Consider the following 26,813-nt stretch of genomic DNA (forward strand, 5'->3'; position numbering starts at 1 on the left):
AATGAGCAAAACCAATTGAAGGTAGAGTGCACGCCTTGATTACCATCATTTTCCTTCATATTTATGCTATGGAAGAGAATAGACTTTCAAGCAAAAATGATATTTAAAATTTTGCTTGTTATTCCCATAGAACGTGTCAAGGAGAATGTGCATGGATTGCATTTTGGCTCTTTCTGGAAACCAGCTATTACATAGCATCTTGTATTTGAAACAGATGGTACAGACACCCCCTTTTAATATTTGGAGAAGACTGGTCTATTTTTCCCTTTCTTGCACGTGGAACTCCCAATAAAATTAAGATAAAAAGGAGTCATGCTCCTGCCTTCACTGGGAATAATAGACTACTCCAATTAAGTGTGCTTTGCAGTTGTCATTCTAGTCTGGAGTTGCAACCACTTTTTTCTCTTGAGGGAAGGTGGGGCATGAGCAAAGTTAATTCACATTGCTTTGAAGCATCCTGATCTTTCCCCGTTTTCTCCACACACATTATTCTTATTTGTATTATTATTATTAATTCTTTCTTAGCGGTTCCTCTTAAAAAAAAATGATAAATAAATGTTATTTTTCCTCTCTCTTTACTCAGTCACAGACTTGCTGTTTCCCACTGTACCTGTTGCATTGTGTAGGCAGTATCTTTCCAATATAAAGATGAACAGAGTATGATCTCCTCAGAGCCTCTAGCCCTTATGCCTTTTGTTCAGTGTTTGTAGTGAATTGTCTGAGGCGCTCCCTTCCTGTAGGCTTTTTGCATGTACTCCTTGTTCAGAGTTCCCAGGCTGAAGGCCAGAAAACAAATTGCACAACCTAATGATCGCACCTTTTTTTTTTAATTATTATTCATTGTTTTTATCCCTATGTTGCTTGCTATTGAAAGTACTTCCATGTGCAAACTTTTACAGTATTATTAGATTAAAATCCATCTAAGTCATCTTTTAACATTAAATAAGCTTACTGCAGTACATATCAAAGCTCTGACATGGGTTGGCAGTAAGATGTTTGTGTGTGAGTATGAACCCAGCAAGAGGAAGCCTTTCAAAGTGGAGAGAAATACTGTCAAGATGAATGAACAGGGAGCAAGAAGTTCATTCATGTGAAGTCTTATATAATGTGTATTTGATGCTTCTCTATCTGCCCCAGCATGATGGATAAGAAGAGCTTAAAGATTATCTTTCAGGGAGTATTTAACAGCGTAATTCTTCTAGTTCCGAATATCTGTGCAGCTTTTTTGTCTCAGGTAGACCATGCAACATCAGACCAATGCATGCTTCCTGCTTTCGTCTAGCTAGTAATAGGAACATGTTGCTTGAACTAATTCTGAAACTGGGGACTGATGTATATATTCATTTAAAAGGATTCACTGTGAAGAGATCATAATGAGATAATTAAGGAACTTTATGACCATAATGGCTGATTATACACAATTTTTAATCTTTAAAAAATCTGTTATGAATTAAATATTTTATTTACAAATATATTTGAATATTCAGTTAGTTTTGCAGTAATGTGGCTTTCAAGACTTTCACAATTATTTACATTTTCTGCATGTTATTGTTAGTGGTACCTCACAAAAACATGTTGTGTTGCTATTTTTCGAAAGGCTGAAGTTTTGGCTTGTGTCTCAGCCCAAAGAAGGGAAGTATGAAGCAGATGATTGAAAGTGCTAGCACTCTTTCTGAACAAATGGATAGCTGCTGCTTATTGCTGGTTTGCATTGAAAGCACTATACTTCAAAATAAATCATTTCCAGGCCTTTAGTGAAGCATTAAGTCCAACCATTTGTGATTCCTTTTTCTCTTTTCTTTTGGTAACAGAATTCAATGTAAGTTGCAGATACGGAGGAGTTTTTCATGTTGAGAAAAATGGTCGCTACAGTCTCACACGACCTGAAGCAGTTGAACTGTGCAGAGCTCTCAACAGTACTTTGTCAACACTAGAGCAGTTGAAGAAAGCTCATGAACTTGGATTTGAAACTTGCAGGTAAATAAATTTTTGAAAAAATAATACATTATGACAAGTCCATCCATCCATGCTATAGTGTAATAATTACAATTGACTTCATTTAGCTGTTAATTAGATGGCCATATCAGTCCTCAAGCAAGTTATGCTCTGTAATGAACATTCTGTGCATGTGTACGTTTGCTCTGGGTCTGATGATAAATAAGTCCTTCACTGCATATACTTTTTGCTAGTTATCTTTAAAAAATCATGACCTCTTACAGATAAAATCTAAAGATAGCAAAAGATTGACAGTATAGTAAACTAATTAGGAAGATGTTCAGTTCATACATTATCACTTGGTAAGATAAGTATGTGAAAAGATAAGTATGAGAAGTACTTATGTTTTTTAATGACCTGATGTAAGGTCAAAACTGAAGATGGTATATACGGTATAGGGAACTCTGTCTTGTCAAGAAATAGCAAAAAGTAGCAAGTGGTCCTGTGAGGGATGAGCTTGACATCCTTGTGAAAAAATGACCACAGTATTAGTGCATTCTTATAATCTGTGACTGGAGCAGTTTCAGGAGAACACAGCCATAAAAATTATTTAAAAACCTCAAACCATGTTGTTAAGTGACTTGATTACACTCTGTAGTCAATAACATATAGGACAACAAATGTGGATAATACAGACTCTTCAGTTTAACAAAAAATAACTAGACCAAGAGACTGTAAGGTAATCACAGAAAATTTTGGATTAAAAAATCGAATACTAATACAACATAATACATAAGGATAATAATTAATGGCTGAAAAAACTTACAAGGGTTGTAATAGATTCTTTGTCACACCAAAATTTCATCAAGATGAAATATTTTCCCCAAGGATGCCCTCTGTTCAAACAGTAATCAAGTTGGCACAGTCCTGTGATCTGTAAGTACATCAGACTAGATGATCTTTACAGAATACATAATGCACTTATTACACAAGTCATCCTAAACATTCATATGCAGAAAGAGTTTGAATGCAGGAGCTGTACATTTGAATTGTTTTGGGGTTTGTTTTGGTTTTTTTTTTTTTAAATCAAATAACATAGATTCATGTTGGCAAGCCATTATAGAGTTGAAATAAATTTCAGTAGATTTTCAACTTTATTATAACCTAAAATAAACACCAAATATGGAGAAATGGCATTTATCTCCTAACTGACTGGAGTAGAAAACGTTAAGACTTTCATTCTGGTACCACGAGAAATAGTACTATCATCAATACTGTCTGCAACTATTTCCTGTGAATTATTTAATTTCAGTTTAGTCAGTGGTGCTTTACATTTTTAACGCCTGCTGCATGAATGTTCTGTCCTACTGGCTTGCAAGCCCATGAGAACTGAATAAAGCTCATTTCAAATCAATAGTACCCATACAAAGTAATCTGTAATCATGGAAAGTTACATCTGCAGTGCCTTGAAAACATTCTTATACATATAAATTTCATGCACTGCTGTTGATGACAACATACGGCACGGTCATTTTGACAAGCATTTGACCTGCACAGTGGTGAAGGAGGTGGACAACAGGATCAGGGAACAATAGACAGAAAATTCTTAGAAGAATCTTCTGTGAGAAGTGGGAAAGTTGTTTAAAATAGTACCACATGAGGACTGGAGACAATTCTTTACTCTGAGGGAAAATACCTGCATAACGTAGTATGGACATTCTTTCTCTAACATAAGCATATGAACATAACGTTCTGAATTGTCCAGCACTACACAATAGGTAGAGACTAAGGATCAAGTCCTAACTAAATGCCTAGGGGTAGACCTTTCTAGCACCAGCCATTACGAGTATTCTGCAATGTGGAAAGTCTTTTCTGAAGTTAAAATATAAAGATAATTGAAAGGAGGAGTAGAGGAAAAGGGTTTCTGCTATAGTTTTTCATTGATGTTACAATTCTTCCTAATTCACAGTTTAGCAGAGGACAGGTTTGGACATGTTAGGCATATAGCTAGGATTCCTTCTCCCTCATCCTTCTGGACAGCCCTCCCACCTGCTTACTTTCATTTGTTGATCCTGTGCTAGAAGTCCTTGTCAGTAAGGCTAGGCTCTTATCAAGCTTGAATAGGAAAGAAAAAATATTCTGCATATAATCATCACAATAGATCTGGAATGCTGACTGAATAAAATGAATCGACCATTACACAAGTAGGTGATTAATGGATTATAAAGTGTCAGCATTGTAGGCTCAGCTGGAATTGTCAGTGAAGTGGTTTATAATTTCACCTACAAAAGAGATTCAGAATTGCAAGTATCTGCACAATAGGTATGTGACTGGAATAGGGCTCACAGATGAAAAACTACAGAGCTATGAGATTTACTCCTCCCTAAGTTGTACCTCTCAAGAAATAAAACAAAACCTGAACCAAACCCCAGTTCTATCACATGATCCAGCTAAATACATTGAGATTAATCAGGTGTCACAGGATTGAAAAACAGTGATAATGTATTGTGCATTATGTAGCTCTGCTAGCCACAGTCTTCACTGAAATATGTGAACTCTGTACACAATAACCACATTGTTTGACTGAAAAATACAGTAGGAATCTGTGTTGTACCTGAATATTTTATTAAGCTGTCAGCTTTTACAGAAAGTGATGTGTCTTACAATCATTCTCTAAATTTGCTTAGGTACTATAAATTGAGCCCCCAACATTTCTGTATGAAAAGTCACTGCTCAAAGCAATGAAAATGTGACTCCCTGAAGAAAAAAATGTCAGTCTTTAGTGTCAATTAATACAACCCTACACTGAATAAAAAGTGCTCTTGCCTCTAGTCCCTCACTTTCACTGTCTTGCTCTGGAGCCAATTGTCCTAGCTAGTAAGATGCTGACTTCATTAAAATGGGTTTAGCTCTAGAAATTACATGCAAAATGGTGTTGAGTGGCTGGATGCCACTACATATGAGAAAGGAACACCCTTCATATACAAAAAATATGCAGAAACACATGCACTTTTTAACAAAATAATGTAAGATTAAAATAATGGCTTCTTCATAGCTTCTTCACGTTTGAGATATCTAGAACATTTCTGCTGTCTGCTATAATATGCAATGTGGTGTATTTTCCACTGTTCTTCACAGGTATGGTTTTGTAGTGGGGAATATTGTTATCCCACGAATCAACCCCTATCATCTTTGTGCAGCAAACCATACTGGTATTTACAAACTTTCAACAAACACAACTGGTCGGTATGATGCATACTGTTACAATGCAACAGGTATGTATATGCCTTTATGATGTATTTTAGATATAGATTAACTAACAGTAACATTTGTAATCTCTTATATAAGGAACTGGAATGAGGGCTTCTATATTAAATATCATCTGGTTTTCAGCCTCTGTAAGTGTATCTATAATGCCAGCAATGAGTTCAACCCATTTTGTCATTCGTGTATTTTGAACTAAACAATTTTCTGCCCTTGGGACTAACTTCGTAGCTTCAGAAAGGTTCGTTATAATGGTTTAGCACAGTGACACACTGCAGCAGTGAATCTGCTGGCCCGGGGTGGCCATTCCAGGCCCATGGACGTGGCTGCTGCTCTGCTGTTTGCAGGTTCATCCAGCATTTGCTTTCAGGCAACTCTCCATTAAGACATTAGGCAGTTAGATAGCAATGCAGGCCAGAAGCAGACTGCTTTCTTCTCAGGTTTTGAACATTTTCATTGTTGGAAATATTTTACTAAATTATTAGGAAAATTTCGATAATCTTGTGACAGATGCTGGACACAGTATTTGAAGATAAAATCTGGACAGGAGCGATTTCAGATTTACAGCAGATTTCAGAAGCTGTAGGCAAAATTCACTGAAGATTTGAATGACATTTTCTGGTTTCATCCTTGGTGGTCATATCATTAAAAATCATCTTTGCATTGTCATAGCATCAGGTGAGCTGCCATCCTCTGTCACCCAGAAGATGACTCTTCTGCTGTATATATGTCTATCCCCACCAGAGTTTTCTAACTCCTCCTGAATCTTACTCCCTTCTGGCACAATGAGCAGGAGGCTCACACTCTGGTGCCAAGTGTGGCACTGCAGGCCGCCGGAGTAAGCAGTGCTCACCAGACCAGGGCACACTGTCTGTGCAGAGCCTTCCATGGAGCGGATGCAGCCCCTCTGGCTAAAAAGGATTAGAGCTGTCGCTGCCATCATGACTGTGGGGTTGTCTGCATCGAAACCGGGCCATAAGGCTATTATAACCGATGTTGGTTGCAACCATTTTCTGGAGTGGTTATGGAAATGGAGAATCTCATCATTAGCTGGCAGAACAATCTTGAAGTGCCCCAGCTGGGAAGGACCAAAAAGGGAATGTAGATACATCAGTGAATAACATTTGATTTGGAAATTTGTTTTCAGTTGTTCACATATGAAGCTGATGTTTTGTGATTATGTATAATCAATATGGGTATGTATGTGACTTTTTTCTCAATTTTCTCAGGTTCATATTTTCTATTTTCCTTCTTTTACAGAAACAAGGGACAAAGCATGTGAGCCAATTGAAAGACTAGATACTTCTTTGCTCAATAATCAGGATGAAATAGGTACTGTATTGATTAGAGAGACCTGCCACTTGTTTCATTTTTAGGATCTGGGTTTGTTGGGGTTTTTTTACATCAACAATTGCTAATATTAAAAATCAAGACAAACATAAGAAATCAAGACTTGTTCAACAGCAATTAAAACAATTACTCACTTGTCTTCCCCTAAATCCTATGGAGTCTGATTTGTCTCAGAGTGCTACTAAACATTTTTTATATAGATATTTCCATTTTTTACCACCTCAGAGCTGCTAATGATTCTTTGACATATAGGGCTTTGCTTAAGACAGCAACCTTTCTACATCTCATTTGAGCTGCTGATTAGAGAAGCAGCTGGAAGTGGAAGAAAAATACCATAATAAATTATTTATCCCAGTTCTAAAATTCTGATTGACTTTACAGAGGCCAAAATTTTATGTTCAAAATCAAACAGATCAAAATATCAAAATATCTGATGGCGAATAGGCCCTATATGTTTGTCAAATGTATACATTAGACATGGTTTAGTGATGTATGATCTAGACAGATTAGATAGGATGGCAAAAATGGATGAAATTATGTTAATCCACAACTATTTCTCTTTATCTTTCTTTGTTATAGGCCTTAAACTGTCTAGCATTACTGAAATACAGATATGTAGTTCCTTGATACTATCAGCTGCTTAATTTTCTTTTTCCAACAGTCATAGACAATGCAGATGGCTCACGTTATAATGCAGATGGCACACGTCATAGCGGGGAGTCCTCAACTTCAGGTGTAGATGATGAAAATGTAGGCAGTGGATCAACACATGACACAACTCGTGTGGATACCTCCATCAGGACATCCAGCCCCTCATATTATGGAAGCATTACTCCAGTCTCACAGATGCCAGATCATTCTTCTGGAGCGGGTGAAAAAGAAATTCCCAGAGAAGATTCTGGTAAGGACAGGAGGTTCCCACTATATCCCCTTTAAAATAACTGAATGAAGGACTACACTGCTAGTTAAAGGGTGTCATGAGGGAATGAGAAGTACAATCTCTAATTTGTATCCTGGAGAAGTAAAAGGAGAATGTGTGTCTTTGAAGGAAAACAAAAGCATTCTGAATTTCTAAGGATTTTTTTAATTGCACAGGAGTAAAAAGCATCTATGGGTCAGTATTGTTTCCCACATAAAGCTTCCCAGGATATTGAGAATAGATGATTCTAAGAATTTGCTCTTGTTCTTATTAAAATATTTATTTCATTAAAGGCTCAAAACATATCTAGAAGTGAACATGGAGAGGTTAGTGAGGCTGAGGGCACGGCTATATAGAGATAAGGATAATATTCTCATTCGTTCTCTAAAAGGATGAATTGACATTAAGTAATAAGAACAAGGAGGAGTTTACAGTACAAGAGATTTCTCTTTGTACACATACAAGGGGGTTTTAGGACATTTTCTTACTACAGCATATTACAGAATCCACTGAGAGACAAAAATGTCAAATTAAAATGTTATTAATATCTTTTTCCTTTAAGTGGTAAAGCCAAATTCTGTTTCATGAAGCCCTACCAAATACAAATGCCATACTCTTTTCTAGGGCATTCTGCAGAGCGGCAAAGTAGTGAATTAGAGTACCTTGCCTGTATCTTGCTTTCTTGTGACAGTGGCACTTATTTTATTTCATCTTTTATGTTGCTTGTGTGGCTAAAATTATCAGAGGTCTGAAAGACTAGCTCCCATTGAACCTAAGGGCTACAAATATAATTAATCCTCTAAGTACAGTAAAGTTTACTGTGTGGCCTCTAACTACAGGCTCAAATCACCAATAATTTACAAGTAAAGGAAACCAGTAGTTTGCATCATTATCCTCAATAAATACTAAAAAAAAAAAAAAAAAGAGAGAGCGAGCTTGGAAGCATTATAAAATGGATTATATATATAATCCTAATGGATTAGGATTATAAAATTACTTTTCACTGGTGGTATATTCATAACATGTTATGCTTGTCTTTCCATGTAGTTAGCATCTTAAAAGGTAAATCCTAACATTCTCTCCATATCTCTTTGATATCCTTATGATGTTAGTAAAGTAAGGCCATTTGGGATTGAATTCTGTGAAGAATCTAGTCTGTATCTTTCTTCTCTCTTGCACTCCTCAATAAATGAAGGAATGAAGCTTGCAGTATAGAATAATTGAAGTAGGTGTGAGTACCGAGTTGCAACTCAATTAATTAAATAGTAATGATTTATCCATCACCTACAGATGATGAAGTTTCTCCTGTATCACCTGATATCTCTTTGGCGACGACAGCTGATGATTCCCCTGGAAAAGATGGTGGACAGTATCCTGCGAGTACTAGTAAGATTTATGTATTATAATAAGACATCAAATACAAATTGCATTAAAACTGCTTTCTTCTTCCAACAGGGCATTCTGGTAAGTGGTGAAGTATACATCATCTCCTGTTTTGGAAAGACATTGAAAGACAGTACTTTCCAGACTGGTTAGGTCAGAAATAAATTTCACTCTCTGGGACAAGGGGAGTAAAAACATTTACTGTGTGTTTACTTCAGTGAGTTCAGAAAGATTGTTGCTTTGTGTTTCCCACTGCTTTGTTATCACACCTTCTTACTCTGTGAGGCACCACACATTAGTGCAACCAATTATCACTTGAAGTCAATTTATTTCTGAGGTAGAAAAGGGCATTTTTGTCAATTTGTGATGAAAGTGTCTGTGTTTCTAATATATATATGGTTGTGAATGTGGGTGATCCATGACAAAACCACAGCCTCTCTCACTAAAGCACTGCTTTAAGAGGCAGTTCCAATTGCCAAGCCACTTGTGCACTGCTAAAATTAATTTCATCCTTGTTGTTGGCAATATGCATGAGAAAAAATCGGGGCCTGTGGAGGCTCCACAGGATTTGAGGGTTCAAAAGAACAGTAGCCATTTTCTCTGCTTTGTCTTTAAATAGCTGTACTGAGCGGGAAAAACTACTTGTGACTTTTTATCAAATATGTAGTGCACAGCATCTACAGCAAATGAAAAAATTTTCAAGTCATCTTACACGTTTTGAAGTGGAAATATACATACCTTAACTCTAGTTCTTAAGTTTAGAGTGATTAAGATCTTTGCCCAGAAAATAAAGTGCATGTAAATGGAGAACATTTTAATTACACAGAGGAGATCTACAGAGGCATTTTGTGGTAAAGATTGAATAGGCAGAAATGAAAGCTACTTCCTGCTGACTTTTTTCCCCACTGTGGAAGCCCATGATAGTAAGGAATTTGCTTAATTGTTTATTGGCTGCTGATAGATGGTCAAATGGTCTATGTGGTTTGGAGGCATTGTCCTGTATTTAGAAGTCATGATAGAGTAAGAATGATTGTGTATCTTACACAGTTAGCAAAAGTTTTACTAAAAAACAAATCATTCAGCCAAGCATCTTGTCTCAGAGGATGTGAAGGTTAGTAACACCTTATAAATATGTAGATGGAAAAAAGAAATATCAGGTTGATTTTCCCCCAGACCTGGAAAGCGAGTAGAAAATTTCCTGGTGCTTGTTTCAAGTGAAAGGTTTTGCTACAAGATATTGTCTGTAAAGTGGGGAGACTGGGGGGGGGGGGCGAACTCCCACCTGTTAACTGTGGAGAGTTTGTCTCGTTGACTGGTGGTCATTTTTCCTTCATATTTATTTGCTTTTATATGTGTGCATGACTTGAAGTGTTTCCTTGTACAGATGTTTCTGTACCCATTGCAAAAACCTGTGCATTGTTTCTACGTGGGAAAGCTCTTGGTTTGCCTTTTCCTACTTGATTATCAAATGCCTTGATCCTAAATACATATGTCCCTTCCTGTTGCTAACAATTCTCTCTCATGGGCATGACTCTTTTACAAAGGGAAAACTAGAGGCATTTATGATTGTAAAAGATCAAAATAACTAAAGAGATATGTTTTAAAAGATGTCAATACTGATAGATGTTTATCACAGAAGTGATAACTTTGACATGATTGCTTATTGGTTTAGGGTTGATAGACTGGTTCTCTGGATGAAAAGATTATGAAGGTACCACATCTGGGCTTTTCTGATAGCTTTAGCTATTACTCAGCAACATCACTTTAAAGCCAAACAGACCCATCTCATTTAATTTTACTGCATTACAAATGAATGAGTAATATAACACTGCTTTCAGAAATTAAGTATAAGATATGCAGCTCCATGAGAAGTCATCAAGTATTCCGTAGCATAGGAGAAAGCTACATGGAGAACAAACAGAAAAGATAAAACCATGCCCCAATGTATGCTATCTACATTGTGCAACAGTGCAGGCTTATTGGAATATCCCAGACACAATTTAATTTCCCAGTGTAAAATCCCACAGACAGAAAAGTAGAAAATTAAGAAATAAGTAAAGAAAACTATCCAGCATATACCTTCAGATAGAGGGCTAAAAATATATCTGTTTAATTCGATAGCGCATAAAAGTGAGAAACAAAGCCAGTGGCTCTCTATCTGTACTAGACACCATTTGTAAACTTAAAGTTTGGTGAAAAGGTGTCTAACTTGATCCAAACATTTCTTGGTCGTGGGTCTGAAGTGAGCAATTGCCACTTGTTCTTCAGATGTTCTTCAGATGATCCCCTTTTATTATTGTTCTGGCTTTGGACATTATTCGTGATGTTCTCCATCATGTTCACAGTCCAGATTAATACACTGCCAGCACTTTGCCACTGACTTTCCCTCTTGACTGAAACAGGTTTTCCTCTTTGTTATTAACAAGTTATGATTCATCTGTAGATGTGCCATGGATCAGATGTCATAAAATTCTGTTGCTGATCAATGAGGTACTTCCTTAAGTTATCAGAGCTTGTTACCCAAACAATAACTGCAACTGATTTGTTCATTCATATATAATATACATTTATATGCTCTGGTGGTTTTTCCTTTTATTCGGTTTGGAACATTCCCTGAAAAAAAATCTCATCAATGAAAAAAGTCTTCTGTCCATACTTTGGCTGATCTGACAGGAAAGCCTCTGCATTGGTATTTTGTCTGTGAAAGGGAGCCATGAATACATATTCATCACTTAAGAAAATGAGTGTCTAAGGCTTGTTGTGGAAAACAGGTAGAGGTGAGAATTTTTCTGTGATTACAGCGAGTCGGATGGCAATTACTGAACTAATCATTCAGTTATTTTCTTGTTAACCAATTTTGTGGCATTATAATTTTGTTCACAGTTCCATCCCAAAGCTCCAAATCTAAGGCCACCTGGGTTTTCTGTCACTCAGAGATCAGAGTTTGGATGTTCAGGTTTCCCATTTTCTGACACTAGTGTCAGAATAGTACTAGTAGTACTAAATTTAGGGAGCAGTTAGTGACTGTAAGGAAAGACATTATTTATTCAGTCAAGGACCCCTTCTAAAAAAGGCAAAATTTTTTAGGTGTTGTTGCCAAAATAGCTACACCTTGAAAAGTACAGTTCTGAGTTTAAGTCCACGCACTTTGTACACTTTGCTGTTTACAGATAAGCAAAACATAACTACTGCAGACTAACAACATCAGTTTAACCTGTTTGAGCATTAGAGCTTTAATTCCTAGGTATTGCATTTTCCAATGCTTTCATATATTGCACAAAAATCGAGCAAAGCTAGTGTCTCTGATGTTAGTCTTCAAGGTATATCTCTAAATTAATCATTGAAAGATTTTTTTCTGAATGAAAAAGAGTACATGATATATTTTCTTCATCTTCAAGATACAGAAGATGGTCTAAATGCTGATAAAAATACTGCTTGTGAGGAATTGCCAAAATAAAAATATTTCCAGATAAACATTTTGAAGTAGATTTTGCTTTCTTTTGGTGAATATGTGTATGACTTCAAGTGCAGCTGTCTTTGCAAACTGCTTCTCAGTTCATTGATGAGTAACTTCACAGACAGGAAGGTTAAACTATCAACTGGCTTGCTTGAGGGATTTCAATTCTATGATGTGCATGCTTCTATTAACTTCAAATGCTTTTTGTCAAAATATTGGGACATATTTCACATGTACATAATTTAACCTGTTGCACTTAAAAATGATATGAAGAATTCATTGACTTTACTGGACTTTCAGAGCTGGTAACACAATCTTATACTTTAGTAGAACATTTCAAACTTCACTTACACTAAACGCATTGGTGATTTTTGCTGTTGAATGAATGTAATGATACCACAGGTTCATACATTCGGCTTGCACTCACATCCATCTCAGTGGCATGAGCATGCTCAGGGAGCTGGTCCTAGCAGACTTGACTTTGCTGGAGAAAAGTTCTTCTCAAGAAATAATAACAAGATCTTGGTTGCATGAACCATGTCCTGACAGCTCCAGGGCCTCATCATGACAACCTGAAGGAAACCACCACCCAAGCTTGGTGGAATCCATTCTCAAAGCACTGGTGGTGGTCAAATCCTGGAGAGATGACGCGAGAACCCACACAAGCAACCAAGGGTAAAGATTTTTGTGCTAAGAGGGTGTTTTGATTAGGGGCTAAATAAGCAGAGCACCAGGGCAACAAGCTTCAGAAGCATTAAGTGGAGGGGGGTTGAATGTGTGGTATATGTCACTGCTTTTTGTTACCATGTGTTTGAAGTGGGAAAAGCAAAGTACTGGGCTATCTCTTACCGACTGTACATCTAGCAGTGATAGCGCAGTTGTCCATATTGTTCATGTACTGCGGAGGTCTGTGTCTGAAAAGATGAGTATGTGAGTCATTTTATAAAGGGTGTATTTGAGGTTTTCTTTTTTTCCTGTTTGGAGGCAATTTAGATGTAGACTATTCCAATGAGAAGGATGTTGTGGGAGAAAGGAGGAACAAGTTTTCAAGCCAGGACACTATGGTCACTCTGCTAGAAGAGGACAGAGTATGGTTAGTGGTGTGAGCATACATGGGGCACTGAAATGTAGCCAAGAGCCACACTGGGGCACCTTCCGCAGGGCCATGGCAGAATGATGAATCCCTTGTGGGTGGAAGAGCCAGGCGGGGATATGGATCGTGGGAAACACGATGCTGTACACTCTTCTCTGTGAATGTAAGGCTGCATGAGGGGACACAAGAAAGCTAAGTGCTGTCAGCAGAAGACCTTGTGGTTTAGGGCTTCATGGCAGATTTAACATCATCACAGCAGATGTGACCTCAAGTGGCTATGGTTCAGATGACGAAGACTCTTCAGAGGAGACAATTTACCCAACAGTGTTTCCAGGATGGGACAGGAGTGTGGCCAAGGACGAGTATGCTCCAAGTACTAGTAAGGAACTTCCTTTCTCTTTGGATGGTTTCTTTCTTCTTTTTCCTGTCCTCCTCCTTTGCCACACATATACTGTGTGAAAATTGGACATTCTTCTCATCAACTATTCCTTCTTAATATCTCTTCTGTGACTAGAAAGATTATATGAGGTCCATACCGATAAGAATGAATATATCATCTTTCACTAGTTAAAATTAACTTATTTCTTTCATGCCTATTTGAATGCTTGCATTCACCCATTATTTTCCAAGAAAAAAATTCTTATCGATTTTTCTAATTTTTTCTATTTTTGGAAAACAGTATTAAAATATTCCAATTCCTGTTATTCATAATCTACACCTATACAATAAGACTTCCTGTCTGTGGAACATGTTCAGGCACAATCTGGGGAGGCCAAACCCCAAGTGTCCTGTTCATTGGGAAATGTCAACCAAGCAGTCTCATATTTGCTACCTTCCACACTCCTCCCATGCACCTTTCTAACATCATCTCATTTATTTTGTTACCTCAGAAATTTAGGCATGACCCAATACCACAACTCAGATATTTTAATACATAGCCTTATTTTCCTGATATGAATAGTCCCGCAGTGATCATCTGATAGCTCTTTTTTAACTAAAGAGCTCTCCGTAACTAAAATAATTATGTCTCAAAACCAGAAAACCACCACATATGAGGATCAATGCTGTGTGTCACTGAAGCATAGTCTGCTACTTGGTCTTATGACCAGGGGATGGCCCCAGCCCTGGGGTTTTTTTCAGCATAGATTTTGCCATTAATTAATATACTCTAACACTCTTAATTGTACAAGGATAATAATCATTGCTGGTTTGTAATTTAATTTAATTTAATTCAATTTGAGCACATCTTAATGTGTCTTTTGTCTGTACACTTATTTACTCAGTAATGTTTATGAATCACTGTTTATAAGCTTGCTTTTTTTTCTGAAGATAGTGAAGTATTTGGTTTTTCTTCAGCAGTGGTCTTCATTTTTAGAAGAAAATACAAATGAGCAAGTCATCTTGCTTTGGGATTATTATTTTTTTTGCATGAATTTTGGGTATTTCTGGTATTAATTTATTTATCTTTGAAACTGCATTGATGACTTATTCCACGTGGTGTATTGCATTCCAACTATTTTCTATTGCCTAGTGATGTCTGCATGCTCCATGGGTGAAACAGGTTGCAGTCTCTGATCATAGACTCTTGTGGAAGTTTTATGTTACCTGTTCAATTGTATTATAACTTTCTTGACTAATATTGGCTTCCTGGTGGCTGTCAGGGTGCTTTCATTTTTTTGCTGACTGTAGCTTTTGAGCTCAGTGGTGGATATTCTAACTTGCAGCTGAGTACTTCTTGAGTACTTAGCAAGCATGTTTTACATCTCTTCAGACATCTACCATATTCTCTAGTTCCAGCATTATTCTTCAAACTTGAGTTTAAATGTCTGTAACTGCTGTAATGGTTTTGCACTACTTCTGCTATACATTATTCTACTATTTCTTGTCTTCCCCATTCTTCTTGGGAAAATTTGCATCTGTCTGATGCAAAGAAAAGACTGGCTGGTTTCATGTAAAGGGATTTAATAAGAAAAGTAGTGAGATTACAGTTAAGATATGCATTAATTTCCATTTTCCATTACATTTATGGCACACACTAACAGTAGAGTAATAGTGGTAGATGTAGAGCATGGTCAGCATTGAATCCTGCATTGTCCTAGCAGCTGTAGAGTCGCAACATGAAACACTTCGGGAAATGTCCACACAAGATCATTGGAACCCCACACAAGATCATTGGAACCCCACACAAGATCATTGGAACCCTGCCTATACAGATGAAGAGGAGCAGTATCCTAGCTCTGCTAGCAGGGGTAAATAAATTAGCATTGCAGATAATATTCAGATTTGTGACATAATTCAATGAAGTATAACACTGTTATGGTACAGCTGGTTGAAATTCCCATACCGTTAACCTCAGCTCAGTATAATACCTTTATATTATTTGTACTAGAGCCCTCAGAGGTGGCATCTATAACATTTATCTGTCATTCCAAGACCATCTCTTGCATCTAATCTTCATTACTTGCCCCTTTTCCTCACGTCTCTGGGATTTTTAAACTTGCACTGTCAGTAGTGTAATAAAACTAACCAGATTGTAACATTTGGTGACCCACCTTGGTGAGGAAAAAAAAAATTCCCTATTTTCCACTTGAGAATTTCTGTTGTAAAATCTGAAGACAAAAGACAAAAAAAAAAGGAGTCAGTGATTTAAATACATGAAACTGTGCTACAAAGGATGATATGCTACATCCAGATGAATGTGAGTATTTTGCTACCAGTGTTAGTGCCCAGTAGCCAACTGAGATACTGAAAGTGTGCTCATGTTCTTCAAGCCTAAAAACCTCTTTAGGCAAAGGCTTACAGAGTGCATTCTCCAGCTCTTTTTGGTGTGCACCTAAAGAGCTTCCAGTTACAAGTTTTTGAAAAGCATAGCTGGATATGAGCTTCATTTTTAGAGGATGTTTTGGCTATAATGCACAGCTTTACCCTGTTAAGGAGAGGTGCAAAACTGGATAGCTAGAGGCGCAGCTATATACAGCTGGATTGGGAGCCAGCCTTGCAATTGCATAAAATTAGCTTGTACTGCAAAGAAATACTTTTCATTGGGAATTGTGGGAAACCTTCTTATCCCACTGTAAAAACAAACATTCTTTACATCCTATGGTACTTCTTTGGATTTATATGATCTGGCTCCAATACTTGTCTTTCTGCTCCTGAGATTGTTTTGAACAGTGAAAATGTATACAGTGGGCATCAGAACAGGTGCTATAATGATCCAGAAATAATTTTTGTGATAACTTTCTTTTAGTGCTGAAGTATTGTTAGATTCATTGGTTGTATTCATACATTAGTTAATTCTAACTTTTTCTTTTTTACAAGATAATCTATATGTATTTGGTTTAATTGCAAAAATAATTAATTTGCATGAGTACCCTCTTTATGAACATTTAATTGCCTGAATGTGAAGATAAATATTCCTTCAGTTTTGATCTTTTTGGGAAATAGGTTTCTGTAGCTGGTGACTTACGGCCTATGTAACAGATCCAGCTCATTCTTTGCATGCTCTGATTCGGGACCTTTGGTTTGCCTTAGATATATCACTTATCACTTGATACCCAAGGCATATATATTTCAATCTGAGTACTAATGCTCATCTTAGTACTATAAGTACTCTTTTTTTTTCCTGGTGTATCTTTTAATGTTCATTAGAAAACCTCTTTTGGTTGTGCTACTTCAGGTGATTTCTGACTGCATCTTCTGCTATGTAAACAACAGCAAATTAAAGAGGGAGCAATGAATTTATCAGTAAGAGCTTTAATAATTACTGAGTTCAAAACAAGTATGCTTTTCAGCTTTGAGTATATAAACCTACTTATTTCATCTACCCAGCTCCAGAAGAAATGGCAATTTCCTTAGAACCAGACTTGTAGTTCTGTAATTCAGATATCAACTTAGAAAATTCATCATCTTTTTCACTTTTAAAAACCCAGAATACACAGACTAAACAATTTAGTATTAATAAATATGAACTAGAGGTGCAAGCTGTTGTTTTGACGTGTTCTTCCACTGCTTCTCCTATAGCTTTTCTCTGCCATTGGTCATTGGGATACTTTCTAGCACACTTAAATCTTCTTTTGACCCTTGTGAGGCTTCTGTGTGATGGGGCTTGCAAAGGACTTTGGTTTTCTTTCGAATTTCATTTCACATCAAATGCAACAATGAAAACAAAAAGCCAAAACACAAAAGCCAAGCACCCTTGTTCTGTAGACCATGAAGATGAGAATAATATGACTGCTGTTAGGTATTTTGATTATTATTGATTCAATCATCATCTTATCAACACTAGTTACAAGTGAAAATGAAAGACGTCAAGGAGCAACCCAACATCCATTATTACACAGTGTTCATTCTGGGTGGATCAGTCAAGAACAAAATCCTGCAAATACCACTGGGAGTACTGAACAGCATGAATTTACTGTTGCAGGTGGAAATTATATTGAAAAGGAAACTTCTCAAACAGGTAATATTACAGGTCACATTTTAGTAAATTATCAGGGTTTACTAAAGGTTTTGTGTTAGGAGTTTTTTACTAACAATTTTACATTCTGAGGCCATAACAGAAGTTCTGCGAATAAACCTGAGCAATTCCGATGCTTTGGCTTTGGGTCTTTTTGTTTTGGTTTGGGTTTGTTTTGGTTTGGTTTGGTTTTTGGTTTGGGTTTGGTTTTGGTTTTTTTTAATTGTTCTATTCTTCAGACCTGTTCCTGAGGATTATTTTCTCTCCTACTTCAATTGCATGTGAAGACCTATAGCCGATTAATTTCATAACTGTCTCCTATGTATTGTGTTCTGTGTCATGGAAGTCACAAGGTTTTAACAGGCTATCTATTAGGGTAATATCTGTAGGAAACAGTGAATGTTTAAATGAAAAAATAATAATGTCTGTTGTATTTTTCACATATTTGGGAGATGTGTTCACTCCCTTGTCGCGAGTCATTATTGGACGTGGGTTTTTTCTTCAGTTTTTGTTAATATGGCAATTATATCTAAAAAATTTAATCTCACATATCTAGTCACCCCACTTTTGAACTATAACAAGGCGATACTGGTGATGAAGGGAAGAAAACAAAGCATACTGTTAAATAAAAGGGAGTCTTCTCTCTTCCACCAGTTGAAGCATTTGAAACACATTATAATCACATTTATAATATATAATATATAATTTATAATATAATTATTAAAAATCACATTATACTATAAAGCTAGTAACTGAAGATTGACATATATTAATTTCTGCTCCTGTGAGTGTGCTGTTTATTAGTTAATGACTGATGTGCTGTACTAAGCACTGCCAACATTGAATTTCACACAGTCATCATCTACTCTTGCATATTTTCAAATACAGGCCACTAAAAACAAGCATATCGTAAACATTATTTGAGATGCTGTGCATCCATTCTTTCAATTAAATGTAATCCTACTGGCAAAAGTTTCGTGTAGCTCACTGCTTCAGCAGTGCCTAAGACACCAATCATTTAAGATATCAACCCCAGGTGTTTCATCAACATCCTTTAAAAATCTGGTGATGCAGTATGATGTATTACTGATTTATATAAATACTATACTACTATAGCAATATAATTTGGCCTAGTTACACTTAAAATTTTAACATGCTGTGGCAATTTTCTCAGGTTTGTTTGATTGGGTAGGGATGGTTAATGAGGGTTATGCTACTTATAAGATTTGGATACTTTTTGGCTGTGACTGTCTAATAAAAGCTACAGATTGGTTGATAGCAACAATATCATATTTTTCTAAATAACTGCAATATCAAATATTCTCCAGATGAATGCTGTCTTCTTTACTGTGTGCACCACTAACAAATCTGCAGCATGTGCTAGCTTTCCCCTCTGTCAGACATCCTCGTCTATTTTCCGGAGACACTACAACTAATAAAATAGTGAAATTTTGAGAGGAAGAACATGGATATAGTCAGTACACTAAAATGCTGTGATTAAAATCTTACTGATGGGTCATATTCTTGCAGTTATTTCTGCCTTTGCTGTTCTTAATTCTGCCTCAGTGGATATTGGTTTAATATTCAGCCAATACAAAGTCAACAGTATAATTCAGGGAACTAATCTTGAAAACCAATAAGGTATCTTGATTCTGAAAAGCATATGCTCAGTTTAAGGAAGGAGTCGGTCCTATTGGGACAGTAGGCAGCTTTTCTAAACATAAGCCAGAATGAGAAGCAAATCTGCTTTACTTCTCTTTGCCATTAAATGTAGTAGACTTGTGAGCAAGGCCTGTCATAGAGACAAGAACCGAAGAGGAGAATAATATGAGAAATGGATCTTTATATACTGAGTTCATAATTGCTTCACCATCACCATAACAGCTATGGCCTCCAACCATGGGGCCAAACAGAATGACTCAGCACAAGACCCATTGGTGTATCCAGGTTGGGACAACGGAGAGGATTATGCTACACAACCTGCTATAATGGATAGAATTATCCCCTCCAGAGAGAATAATCATGAAAAAGAGTCTTCCACTACAGGTATTAGTAATAATGTCGATTATGTATATTTTGCCATTTCTGTCTCTCAGATGGTCAGTCTTGGAAAGATATTGCATGAACTTCTAGAGAGGAGTAACCTACTGATCTTTTTAACATAAATAAATTACAGAGTGATTAATTTTCTCTGAACACTGTCTGCACGGTGGTGAGATAGAAGTTTTAAATGTTAGCACTGTATAAAACATTTATTTTTTTACTTACCAGCACCACTTTTAGTGCTTTTTGTTCCTTAGTGAAGCATGACTGTGGAATTTCATCCAGTTCATTACATAAATCATATTATTTGGTGTTGCCAAACTGTCTTTACAATAAAGTTAAATTCATCCTTATCTATATTTGTACATCAACAGTGCTTTTAATTTGTGAATATTCATCTGAGGAAGGAGTGTTCTTTTAATAGATTTTATCCAAATATTTATCCTTCTATTTCATCTAATGAGGAAAGAAAGGAATTTACAAAACTGGCATGACACAACATCATAATGCAGTCCCATACAGCACATGCCATCTATAACATAAAAATAATGTTCTAAAAACATGAGAAACACATGACTTACTAGCGAAATGAGAGGAAAGGTAACTGTAATCCTTTCTTAAACAGACAATGCTCAGAACTTATTTTTGGGTTTGTGACAAGTATTTAAATTTCTTATATAGTTGCTGTGTGTTCCTCTGATGGTATCTCTTCTGTCTTATTGCTCCTGCCATTATACAGAATTAGCCGGCTATTCTGAAAAAGCAGAAGAGCTTAGGTTACGAAGCTGGAAAGCTGATAACACTGAAAATAAATAGCAAAGCCTGTTTCCTTTTATTGTTTATGATCCAATTAGAATAAAACCATAAATTGTACTCTGCAAATAAGGAAGAGTAGAACAAGGTGAATGGTGGGTTCACTAAACCACCTGTCACAGAGTAATTCTTAAAGGTAAAATCTATCAGTAATGCCTAACTTTGACGCTGATTCTGTGAGGAAAACTAGTCTTACAACGACTTCAAATTAAACACAATTATTATTATACTGCTATGTCCTTTCCATGTGTCCATTTTCCCTGGGGAACTTTTGGATTAAGGAAAAAAAAAAAAAGTGGATGACATTAGCACATGAAAATATCTGGTCAATATACTGAGAGAGCAGTGATGATGTATGGAAGGACAGGGGGTCGCTCTCTCTTCCCCTTTGTAGTGAGACCAGGGTAGCAGAGGATAAAAGTGAACAGGAGACTTGAAGGTGGTGGGGATGGGAGGGGTGTGGCAGCACACGTATGTAATTCACAGTTGATTAAATCATCGTCATGGTAACAACTGTTTCCTCTCCTGATGGTGCCCACCACGAAGACCCCACCCAGCCACCTCTGCCCTCAGATAATGAACCAGGACAGGGCACTGAAGGCATCACGCATCCCACAGATGCCCCTGGCCATGACGTCCTCCATGGGGCCACAGCCAGTACGAACAAAGCTGGTGACGACTCTCCTCTGACGGGTACCAGTAAGAACGATGGATCATGCTCATTTCTCACACCTGGTGTGAAATGAGGCATTGCTTCTCCTGAAATCGAGTTCTTTCCCTGTCTTTCTCATCCTGGGGTTCTACATTCTTGGTGTGGACTTGCAGTGCAATAATCTGTGGTGGGATCTGTGCTGTTGATAGAATTACCTCCTGGACAAGGCATAAGGGACCCCTTGCTGGTACACCTGGTGGTTTCTGTCCTTTACTGATGAAAGTTTCTTGGTGGCCTCCTCACTGTTCTGCAGGATACACGCTTTGGTGGTTATGAATCCCCAGCCCCATGTTCCTTTCCTGCGCATCGGTGGGGCTTAGGCTTGATATGCTTTGGCACCACGGTTGGTGCAGGGGAGGTGCTCTGGTGGGTTAATGAGGTGGCTTGCTTCTGTGACTCAGCAGCAGCAGCAGCTCTGGGGAGAGCTGTCCCAGTGGTGAGGGCAGGGCAGTGGTAGAAGACTTATGTCCCATAAATTCTGCCTTCAGTTCATTACTCCTCTTCACTGGTGAATTGCCAGGAAAGACCTGGCTGCAGTACGGCCACTCACTCCTGAGCTACAGGGTCGGGTTGCTGCTGCTGTGGTCTCTTCTTCTGAAGGTCTTCCCTCTCCATCTGTCACTGGGATCTGTGTATGCAGCCAAGGTCTCCCTCCAACACGGTGGGCATGTATGTGGCACTTAAGGGTCTCTCAGAAGCCAAGTGACAGTGTGGAAGAAGAAGGGGAGGCCTTCGTGTCTTCTTTCCTTCTGTGCTTTGAATGAGGAAGATGGAGTGCTTTCTGGCTTGCTGCGGTGCAGGAAAAAGGGAAATAATGTGGGTGGTGGTTTTATGACCACTCACTTTCAAAGTTGACCATGCCACCGTCATGGCAGTCACAGAGTCCTTGGATGATGTTAACCAAGAGACAGCAACCAAGGAGCCACTGGCAGCTGGCACCCCACCTGGAAGTGAAAGTGAAAAAACAGCCACCACAGAAGGTTCCCATGTGAATTGGATACCTCGAGTTTTTCCAGATACTGAAGACCACCTTAACCAATTGCAGACCCCTCTTCCTACTAGTAAGAAATACAGATTGCAAGCATTTTCATTTATCCATCAGTCATTTATTATTCTGGACAATGGCAACTGTCCAAATATATGACTACTAACCATAATAGTAAATTATTGTCATATTATGTTTTCCTTTTTGGTTTTTGTTATTGTTTATAGCCCGCTTATAAGGTGTGGTTAAGGGAAATCTCTCTGCAAAGCAGAGGACATTTGCTAAAGCTTGAAAATGTGGTTTTCAGATAATCTTTTCTTCTGTTACCTGTTTATGTTAACACAACTATTATAGTGAACAAGTGTAAACTTTCTCATCAACCCCTTACCTTCCAGATAGCATTTTGCCTTTCTTTTTTTCTGAGCCCAAATTATAGTTACGTAACTCTTAAACATCTGTCACTTTTTTCTGCTATCCATATTCCCTACGTTATTTGAATATGTATCAAAAGAAAGTTAATTCTCTATGAAACCTTTTTTCCTAGCTCTATTTGCTGTTAGTGTCTTGCCCATTGATTAATTTTAGGTATGTTACTGGGCTGTAACTGACATTTCATTTGTGAACGACTTTTGTTTTAAAGGGTTATTCTTCTGATAGACTTAGTGTAGTTAACAGTAACAGTGTTTACTTACTACAGTACACATAGCCTTTCAGTTTCTGTGTGTGTGGTCACATGCTAATAGTACGGGAAATGAAGGGACTTTTCCTTATTCCCAAATGCAATTTCCATACAGATAATTATCCTAACCGTAAGTTTTTTTCCAAATGCTACTTCTTATGCACACTAAATCAAATACTGTTTTAATGCACTTTCTTGAACGTTAGTGGAACCATCCCAGGGTAGATTTTGGCCAATGCTCTGTGGACATTCTTTGCACATAAGCAAGATTGTGTACCTATATTTTTATAATTCATACATTGTCAGGTAGAATGTGGCCTACCTTCTTTTTTTTTCAGAATTTTATATAAACCCACTGAAGTCAAGCACATCAAAATTGCCTGAGTTATAGTATTTTGACATAAGCACAGCAGTGTAAATCCAAAATATCTATTTGATATAATTTTATTAGAAAGATAAATCTATTTTTAATAATGGTTTCCTACTACAACAAAAACATTTCTTGACTTCTGTTACCCTATTAACTTAATTTAATCCAAGCTGCCTCCTTAATTTTATGTGCAAGCATTACACACTATGAAAACATGTTTGATACCTTTCTGTTTTGAGCATATAAAACCTGTAAGAACTGGTTTGAAGATCATTTTCAAGGTGAATGTCTGTGTTGAATCTTTGTGTTGTCAGTGCCCTGGCAAAGGTTCATAAGGCCATACTCCCAAAACTCTTTCTTATTTTTTTATCTTCTCTTGGTGCTTTTTACAAACACAGTAGAAGGCAATTACTTGGACAACCATCATCATTAAAAGGTTTTATTTATTGAAGGGTTCATTCATTTCAAACACTGCCCATATATCTGTGATGGAATGGAAAAGATTCATTTATATATTGGTAGACTATAGTTAAAGGCTTTCTCCAAATAAATGAATGGCTTGATGTACTATAGTCCTTCTTTCATTTGTTTTTTCTCTAGAGCAATGTTTAAGCTGTGATCTGACATAATATGTTGTCCAAGTGTCCATGGAAATACAAATGAGTCCACTGAAGGAACCCAAAAATTAACTGCCAAAAAGAAAAAAAAATCTAGTATGTCATCAAAATGAAATGTAGAGCACTTTCGACCTGCAAGCACCTCCCAGAGCCAGAACAGCAGGGGACATGACTGAGTCCGTTGCTTCTCATCAGTGCTCAGGGGAGGGGAAGGGAGAATGTAGCAGTTCTCTAAGCACACAGATTGTAATAAATATCTGAGTGCCTTTATAAGGGACTTTGTGTTGGAAAATCTCTGGCATTTCTCAAGGATGATATAAAGCACCTAAAAAAAAAATGCTGAAATGTGGGGTGGAGAAGCGAGCATGTTCCTCTTGGTCAGCTTTCTTGGAGGCTAGATCAGGACCCTTAGTTGCTGAATTAGTGGTGATGTAGCACAAGCAAACTCACTGGTCAGAAAGTTTCTTGTTAATAAAAATAATGAAAACACATGGAAGATTTGTGAACTACTTGCTGGCGAAGCTTAACAGAGGGAAAAAAATGTGTTTCTCAGTTTTGTATTTGCCAGCTGCTATTTGGAAATGAGATCAGAAATGCTGGCTAGAAATGAGCTTTGTGTGTTAAAGAAAAAGAAAACTAACTTTACAGCTGATTAGAGTAAGGACTTAATTTGCTCTGTAACAGTCTGGAAGATCTCAGAGAGGTGGAGATCTGTAATATCTCTTTTATAGTGATGATGAAGTAGTGGTCCCAAATGAAATCACTGTATCTATGGTCTGCTGATAATTTTAGACTTGGAATACCCATATGGTAACAGCATGGGACAGAAATGTAATCACATAAAAGTTCAAGTGGTATGGCCAGCATAGCAAATAATTGAGACTGAAAGTATGTATTTTGATTTAAGATCTAATACCATTTTAGAATCAAATTGTAGAACTTATTAAAAAAGACAAGGTGATGCACCTCTAAGTTATCAAATTTAGAACCATCTAGAGAATATCCTTCTATTTTATGAAAATATTAGGGGTTTAGAACTTCAATTTTATCCTATGTAGGTAGAGAATTTAAAACTTAAAAATTTCTCCATGTTGGCCACTTCAGGTTTAAATAAAAAAGTACAATTATTTTTCTCTCTCTCATCTTTTCTCACTCTCCTTTCCCCATGGAACAGAGAAAGTGTTTGACTTGTATGACAAAGACCTCTTCAAAAATTGCCAACTTTCGCGTGTCTTTACATTTTCTCCATAAAATTTCTAGGCAATTACAGTTGCATTTTGGTTCATGAAAGTATAACATAATACATAATCTATATCTGAAACCTGTGAGAGAGACAAGAGGGGAAAACCATGAATTTTGTTATTCAAAAGACTAAAACTAGCCATGGTTCAGATGAGTATGATGATTACAGTCTATGTGATATTTTTAAGTATAAATACTTCTTGATGACCTCAGCGTGCACTTTCTAGAATATGTTTTTTTAATTGTGGAAGCCATAGACTTTGTACCTCAGTGTTAAATATTCTCTAACTATATTTGGCCTAATGGATAGTTTTGTTCTTTAGGATCTTCCTCCAGTGTATATGGTAATCAAGGACCACATGAGGGACATTATGAATCCACTACTTTCCCTGGAGAAACCTCAACAACAAAAATAGGTTCACAACCAAGGTCGGCCCAGGTACCAGGTAGGTTTTTGAAGTCATGTTTTAACACTTTAAGCACAGAGTTGTATTAATATGAACTGAAGTAAAGAATGAAAATGTAGGTCAAGTACAGTTGTTCAGGCTTTGTTCTGAATCAGGTAACATTCAGCATTTTCACTAATAGTCTAAAAAATGGAGCATATTGTAACTCATACAATTTTCCAGCAATTTTCAAGATGAGGGAAAACACGCATTTGGAGAATGAGGTTAAGATCCAAATAACCTTTATAAATTGATATGAAATCAGACAAAATTCAGTACAGATATATATATGCAAGATATCATCTTCATGAGAATGTTCAGTGAAAACAATAGCTGAGACAAGTGTTGCAGAACAGGGTTTGAAGTTTATAACAGAATAGAAAAAAGCCAACATGGTACATTTACAAAAGAATGCAAATATATTCTTGTACATATTAACAATTAAGTAATTTTTAAAAGAGAGAAAGTAATTATCTCACTCTACTTAGGCCTATCAAGTCCAGAGCTGAATCTCTGTGTTCAGTTCAAGCCATTGTATTAATTACATAGAAAAAAAAAAAACAAAGCAGAGAAGAGCACAATGAAAATTTTGGAAATGTAATCTTTGAAGCACCTTTTGAAGAACTCATCATTTTCAGAGAAAACTGAAGGGAGATATGAGAAGAGTATGCTACAAAACAGAATACTTACCAGTTTTTCACCATGGAGTGAACTACCATTAAACATTCACTAACTAGAAGTAGTAATTTGTTTCAAATGAAACATAGGAGACTAGTTAAACAAGGGAGAATTGTTTCAAACAAACAAAATAAAGGCATTGGCTCTTAGGAGAGGATCTGTCTATAATGTACAGTGTAAAGAATAGGCTACTGGCAAGGATGTGAAATCTCCTTTACTAAAAATGTTAAGAGCAAATGGAATATTCCTCAGACTTCTTCTTCTTAATCCTGTTTCACTGGAGTGAAATGTAGCTTATATAGACCTCTTAGGGTCCCTTCCAGTTTTGCAGTTCTCTTTTTTTTTTTTTTTTTTTTTTTTTTTTTTTTTTT

At 36.9% G+C, this 26,813-nt stretch overlaps 1 protein-coding gene across 1 annotated transcript in view; it reads left to right on the plus strand.

Annotated features, from left to right (window-relative positions):
* Positions 1 to 26,813, plus strand: part of CD44 (CD44 molecule (Indian blood group)) — a 53,441-nt gene that overhangs the window by 20,214 nt on the left and 6,414 nt on the right. Inside the window, exons 2-7 of the mRNA XM_026850607.1 lie at positions 1,812 to 1,977; positions 5,074 to 5,210; positions 6,460 to 6,531; positions 7,211 to 7,450; positions 8,759 to 8,854; positions 25,642 to 25,764. Of these exons, the coding sequence (XP_026706408.1) occupies positions 1,812 to 1,977; positions 5,074 to 5,210; positions 6,460 to 6,531; positions 7,211 to 7,450; positions 8,759 to 8,854; positions 25,642 to 25,764 (834 nt within the window). The remainder of the gene's footprint in view (positions 1 to 1,811; positions 1,978 to 5,073; positions 5,211 to 6,459; positions 6,532 to 7,210; positions 7,451 to 8,758; positions 8,855 to 25,641; positions 25,765 to 26,813) is intronic.

Source organism: Athene cunicularia, assembly GCF_003259725.1.
Source record: "Athene cunicularia isolate RWA chromosome 5 unlocalized genomic scaffold, athCun1 chr5_part2, whole genome shotgun sequence".
Lineage (NCBI taxonomy): Eukaryota > Metazoa > Chordata > Aves > Strigiformes > Strigidae > Athene > Athene cunicularia.